The 6241-nt window shown below is 38.3% G+C and overlaps 2 protein-coding genes across 4 annotated transcripts in view; both read right to left on the bottom strand.

Annotated features, from left to right (window-relative positions):
- Positions 1-6241, bottom strand: part of LOC138059894 (Krueppel-like factor 5) — a 40532-nt gene that overhangs the window by 13712 nt on the left and 20579 nt on the right. The window contains exon 1 of one of the 3 annotated variants that reach the window (XM_068905543.1): positions 1024-1096. The exons of the other annotated variants lie outside the window; for them this stretch is intronic. The gene's annotated coding sequence lies outside the window, so the exon portion shown is untranslated. Of the gene's footprint in view, positions 1-1023; positions 1097-6241 lie in introns of those variants that run through there. 3 annotated transcript variants of the gene reach the window in all.
- Positions 2320-3927, bottom strand: LOC138059897 (Krueppel-like factor 5). The gene is made up of 2 exons (XM_068905550.1): positions 3835-3927; positions 2320-3192 (listed from the first exon to the last, which is right to left on the bottom strand). Exons 1-2 carry the CDS (start codon positions 3925-3927, stop codon positions 2575-2577), a joined length of 711 nt encoding a protein of 236 aa, XP_068761651.1. The 3' UTR covers positions 2320-2574.

Here is a 6241-nt window from a genome sequence, read left to right on the forward strand (position 1 = left end):
GAGATTGTATATTGCGAAACATATTCACGAACGGAGTTAAACAATGTGAAAACTGTAAATAACAAAAGGAACTTCTTTGCATTTGTACGTGACTTGGCACTCGGCTCATTCCTTGTAATACCCAAAATCAGGTTTCAATGTTTTAAAATCGCGGCGTTTTCTGAAGAATCATGAGTGGAAAAAAAACCACTAGTAAGAGCGTTATGTTACAATAGGGTCCGATCAGGTGCTGAGTATTCCTGGAAAGAACTAACCACTTGCATTCAATCAAGCATATAATATGAACATTTTTTTGAACATTTTGTCCCTTGTGCGTACGTAATCAAGCTGCCTAAAGTCCCTAACTGGCAGAACTTGTGGCAGGACTTGAAATTTAATCCCACACATATCCTCAATTTACCCTTCCCATACGGAACTTTTCAGCACGACATTTAACTTACAAAGACTCCGATTCAAGTTTAATGCGATTCTCCCGGTTATGGGATCTGTGGCACAAGTGAAATATAACCGACAGAACGGTTTTTTATAAGGATCTAGCAGCAGGAGAAACAAAGCAATATGTTTCTTTCTTCTTCTTAGTTGTTCTCACAAACTTCCGAACACTAGACATGAAAACCGTAATTTTGATGAGAATTATTATTGACAGGGGTAATCTTATTTTCTTTCTGTGATAATTTGTCTTTTGTTAAAATTTGTAAAATAGATCTTATTGTTAAAAAGGAGATTACACTGGCAGTTTCTGCTAAATTATGTCTCAGTCGTACTTAAGGCTATAATTCACATTGTCTGGTGTTTCGTATTATATTGCATTATTTCGGTCTTAAAAGAATGATTGTTGTAAAAAACTTGGTAAGTTGAAGCTAAAATAGAGCCCCGTATATTAGTTGAAAAGGCGGCTATTATTTTAAACTATGACTGAGACCCTTGTGAGGGGGGCTAATTCATCTTGGTCAGGTGAAGCATCTCGGCATTTTGTTTGATCGTTTCTAAAAATAACGCTAATAGCAACTTGACCCAACTTACTTGGCGGCAAAATAACTGTAGGTTTTCCACACGGAAATGTCAGCTAAACTTAATCACCTAACGTTTGCGGATTGAGGGGAAGCGTTACGACCTTCGCAAGACCTTTCCCGGCAAATGGATCATTGGTGCCGTAATGCGGCAACTCTGACTTATCCGTTTTCACTTCTGTCCGTTTGGTTGCTAATCTCGTTATAAAACATACACTGTTTTGCGTTTGTTAGCATCACTCTTAAAGTAAACAGTCTCTTAGCGTAGATAATAATTGAGTGTAGCCTAGAATTATTACGGACAAATTTTAGTGTTAAAGGTAGACTGCTCTGACGAGATGAAAGCCGTATCACATTACGGCTCGAGTGCTTACAGAGGGATTAAGTTTCCGGTGATAAAAATGAAGTGTGTAATGGGATCAATGAACAAATATTTTCACTGAAAATTGAAGTTGTAGAGTATTTGTTTGGCTCTCGTATTTCAAGCGAAATGACAGGGTGACACGGAGGAGGCTATTTGAGTGATCAGTCAACATGCTTTGATTCTTTTATGTAGTATTTGCTATTATTTTACTGACCCAGATCCGGCGATGTAATAGTGCAAAATCTTCCCAACAAAATTATGTTCATCATGACTAATTTTTATAATACACTGTGGGAAGGAGGGATAAGTTCATTCAAAAGATTGCGTTCCAATAGACTTAACTGTCAGAGTGCAAGTTGAAGTACTGCATATTTCTATGTAATCCATCTAACGAAGAGTTTCCACTTTTAAGACTCAGGCTAATGCTCAGGTGGATTGCATGGGAATACATAGCACTTGCAAATTTCTGGCAGTTAATTTGTATGATGCGTGATGGTTATACAATGCTTTTAAGTACAATGCTAAAGGCACAGGGGCGTTCTTTCACTGTTTGAGATAGACACTATAAATATAGTACTTTTTTGTTTACTTTCGTCATCTCAGCTTTTGAAGGAACAACATACAAACAGCGGTGACAAACATGAGATACACCGAACTCTTGCAGCCCTGCTAGATATTAGATTTGGTACTGTCATTTGTTCTTTTGGTCGGCTTTAACTGAAAGAATAAATCTCCTCGATTAAACAAAAGTAAAATAACTGTAGACAATAGAGAATGTAAACAGGTAATATCATTAAAGGAATGATAAATTTATCTAACCGGATCCTTACGCCACATTAGCATCATTGACACAGATCCTTGCATGCCAACCCACGTGGACGCAAAAATCGACAGGAATATGTTTTCTTCTTCAAAAGAACGCTTGTGTATTATATATACCACTGATATAGATGCATATGCTATGTACAGTTTAACTCACTTATCAGGTTGTTAAAATTAAAGAAGTTGGTCCGAAATATAAATAAAAGTACAAATTTGTTATATCACGTCTACCAAGTACTTGATGTTAATTGGAAAAATAGGAACGTGCGCACGGATTGATTTAGGTATTGCTGCACAAAAATGACGGTCGACTCCGCCGGACAAATGTATCAGACCACTAAGAGTGTTACGAGAAATTGCAAACGCTACACGGGTTCTCTACATTAATGGGTGTATTTTTTTGATATGAGAAGATCGGTGATCTGAACGACTAAAAGATCTTCCACAAAGAGGACATACGTACGGCTTTTCTCCAGTATGTCTTCGATAGTGGCGCTTGAGTTCATCTGAACGTCGGAAACACCACCCACAGTTTTCCCAAGGACACAGGAAAGGTTTTTTACCCGTATAAATCCGCCTGTCAGTTCCGAGATGAGAGCTTTTGGTGTAACAACGCTTTTTACAGCCAGGGAAATCACAAAGAAAGGCATGATGTAGTTCCAGTTCTTTGTTATCGGAAACAGGTTGGACTGTTTGTGCATGTGTACTGAAATTACATCCATATGCTGTATCATCGTTCGATGTCGTGTGGACAGAAGACGGCGTTGTTGCAAGAGTAGTTACCTGTGGCAACTGGTGTCTTAGATTTAGAGCTGAAAAAGACGCCGACTCTGCAACAGTACACGTTCCCATCGCTATTCCTGTCTCTGGAAAGCGGCAGTTTTTCTTTCCTATGGTCATGTCTAGAAGTTTGTTTTGGGGAAGATGCGACGAGGTTTCCACCGGTGACGTTGTAGGAGAAGATGAACTCAGACAGCTATCCATCTCACGAACGATCTATTAGGGAAATAAGAGTTACCTTGACGGGTTTTCTCGTTTTAATCCCATAACTTTGCCAAGTAAAATGCCACAACTGAGTAACCGGCTGATTGATATCGAGGAGCAATGGCTTTTGTCGGAAATGTATGTAGTTGTTAAAACTGAAGAACTTGAAAGGATACCTGTCGTCCTTTGCAATTAAACTGCTAATCGTCGTACATCTCCTTCAGGGATCACAAACTCGTTAGAGCAATAGTGCTCGGCATTATATCGCGAAAATGTTAATTCACTGAGATACTGATGAAATGAGAGAACAACTTTTTACAGGGAGTTTGAAGAACAAACCATCATTTTGATCTTCTGAGGAAAATCAGCCATTCGTACAATGTTTCTCAAACTAATGATCCTCAATTGCTCAAAGTAAGTTAACAAATTTCCGAGCAGTTGTCAATGTTTTCCTCCACTTGCTATTTATCAGCGGTAACATAACGCTAGAAAACTAAAAGGTTGTCTGATTGTTTTATGTACTATCCGAGGGTATCGAAAAGCTCGAACTCGTCATTAGTGTTCACCCAAAAGCTCACATCAAAAATGCACGCTATTATAATATCACTTAGAAAATGTGTAAGTAGACTAAATAATTTATGCATTGCAACTGACCTGTTGAATTTCTTCCTCCCTGGTGGGTATTAGCAGCGAATAGATGCCGGCCGTTATCAGATTTCCTTCGCTCTGACACGAGTTTTGGTACATGACACCGTCTTGTCCTGTAAACAAGTTATCGAAACTTGTACAAGCTATAAGAATTTGGCTGTCTTCTTTAAGAGACTGCCCCAATGAACGAGTTGCCGGTAGTCGGATCCACGCTTTATACGCAAAGGGTTATAGGGGTCGCCAGAGGGCAAACATTGCAAGAAAATGTATGGCGGAAACTTATTCGACGTCAAAAAAAAAAAAAAACACAAGGACTTTGGAGAGAGATCAACATTTTTTTTCGACCCAGTTTTATCAGAAATCGATTTGGGCAATGTTGATAAGTGACAACTGAGCGGGAAATTAGGATGTCATATATGCGCGACAAAAGGTCACCCATACAGGCCATGGTCTGATCGATTTTTTGCAGCGAGCTTCTCAGTTGTTGCCCTGTAGGCTCTGGTTAAAATAAATAAGTAATAATCTTTATTATCTCGTGATAAAAGAACATATCTCGAGTTACAAATATGTCAAATTTAAGAAATTACAGCTATAGCTATATTAATAAAAATAACATCAATAATCTTGCAACCTAAATACTATATTTAAAAATTAGTCTATTTACATACGAGTTTTTCAACCTTTTAGTAATAAATGCTGGGCGTTTTACAGATGTTTTCCTTAAGTTATAATTTGTTTCCTTTTCTTTTGGTAATACGCAGAAAATAGGACAAGGACTAATATAGCGTGACTTATATAAATTCAAGTCCGATTCTTCTAAAATACTACGAATGTCTATTTTAACCGATATATATTTTCTTTTAAAAGGTTTGTCTAAAAATGATTGTATATAAGTGAGATCAGAGTCAGACGCCCCATATACAGACAGGCCATACGTGAAATTCGGTAAACCGTACTGTGTTAAAAAAACCGGTCCACCCCTTCCTGACACATCCCTTCTTTTCTTAGCGATCTTAAAATAAAAAGGCACTCATTGGACTTCAATAGTTTCAATTTAACGTGAAGGTTGTCTTTACAATTACTTTGAAAAGTAACGCCCAAGAGTAGTAATTCATTACATTGTTGAATGTTGTGAATTTGGGCGATATTGTCATTGCAATTACTCTTGCGAAAGACCAGCTCCTTACACTTTACGGGATTACATACCATTTTGTTATTATTTGTCCATGTTAAAAACTCGTCCACTAGATCTGTGCGGCATAAGCCGTTACTCCAGATAGGAACAATAATGCTGGAATCATCGGCATATTTGAAAAGAGCACCGTTGGTTACCTAATACAAGCTCTAAATCGTTTATAAAGATGTTAAATAAATATGGGCCACTAACACTTCCTTGTGTTGTCCCTCTATTAATCTTTTTCCACTGACCCTCAAAGCTATTGTAAACAACTCGTTGTTGACGATTATCAAAAAAGCTAAGGTACCAATTAATAATGTGGGGATCTAATGGTAATCGCTTAAGCTTATTGGATAGCATTTCATGGTTAATACAATCGAACGCTTTACTGAACGTTAACCCGTTGGGTCTGTATTCTTGTCCACTTGGCCACCTTCAGGCCCGGTATTCATAGCGGAGGTGGAAGCCATTACGAATTGTTCTAAGACTGGAAATGCGCGTTCGCAATATCATCTGACTGAATCGTAAAATCAAGTGTTTAAAAAAAACCATGATATTTACAATTAATAGTCTAAGTGCGAGGATTATCCCGACGAAAGACCAAGATAATATTGTGAGGAAATTATTCCAGCAGCAGCTGTATACCGCGTGTGCAGCTGCCCCAATAGCAAATCATGCACTGACCTGATAAGCATGCGCATGCTTCTCATGTAACCCGTACTGACTCGGACTGATGACGAGGTAGAATTCATCATCAGTTTGCAACAACAAACAAATCCTTAAACACAATTTTTCCTTGAGAAGTCCTTTAATAATTTCCATGCAGCTTGAATGTGGTGGAAGAGGTGGAATCAAACACTTATGTCCAGGTTTGACCGTAATTAGATGCACGCCCATTTTGACATCCAACACAAAGTGTCCCTTTAAGTCTAAGCATTTGCTACCTATTTTCAACAATAAGGTAAGGGTAAGGGTTAGCGTTATTTTTAGCTTTGGGTAAATGCAGCAGTTAATCTTCACTTAAAGAGCAGCATTTGGGGGACACTTTGTGACAGAAATTGTCTGTATTTTGAGACACAAGTGATATTGTAGTTGGCTGGAAGAACCAGGGGGACACTTCGTGACGCTTATTCAAATCCGCATGCATCTAATTAGGGTCAAGCCTGGACATGAATCAAACCTTTTGAACGGACTTTAGCACCCCACCAACGTGCCACATAAAAAATACAAGAGTTT

This window comes from Montipora capricornis, chromosome 8, assembly GCF_036669925.1.
Source record: "Montipora capricornis isolate CH-2021 chromosome 8, ASM3666992v2, whole genome shotgun sequence".
Taxonomy (NCBI): domain Eukaryota; kingdom Metazoa; phylum Cnidaria; class Anthozoa; order Scleractinia; family Acroporidae; genus Montipora; species Montipora capricornis.

Bases quoted from the DNA above. Each gene is read 5' to 3' on its own strand.
- LOC138059897 (XM_068905550.1), bottom strand. From the start codon at position 3,927: ATGTACCAAAACTCGTGTCAGAGCGAAGGAAATCTGATAACGGCCGGC. The intron at 3,193-3,834 runs GTCAGTTGCAAT...TTTCCCTAATAG, and splicing joins GGGAGGAAGAAATTCAACAG to ATCGTTCGTGAGATGGATAG.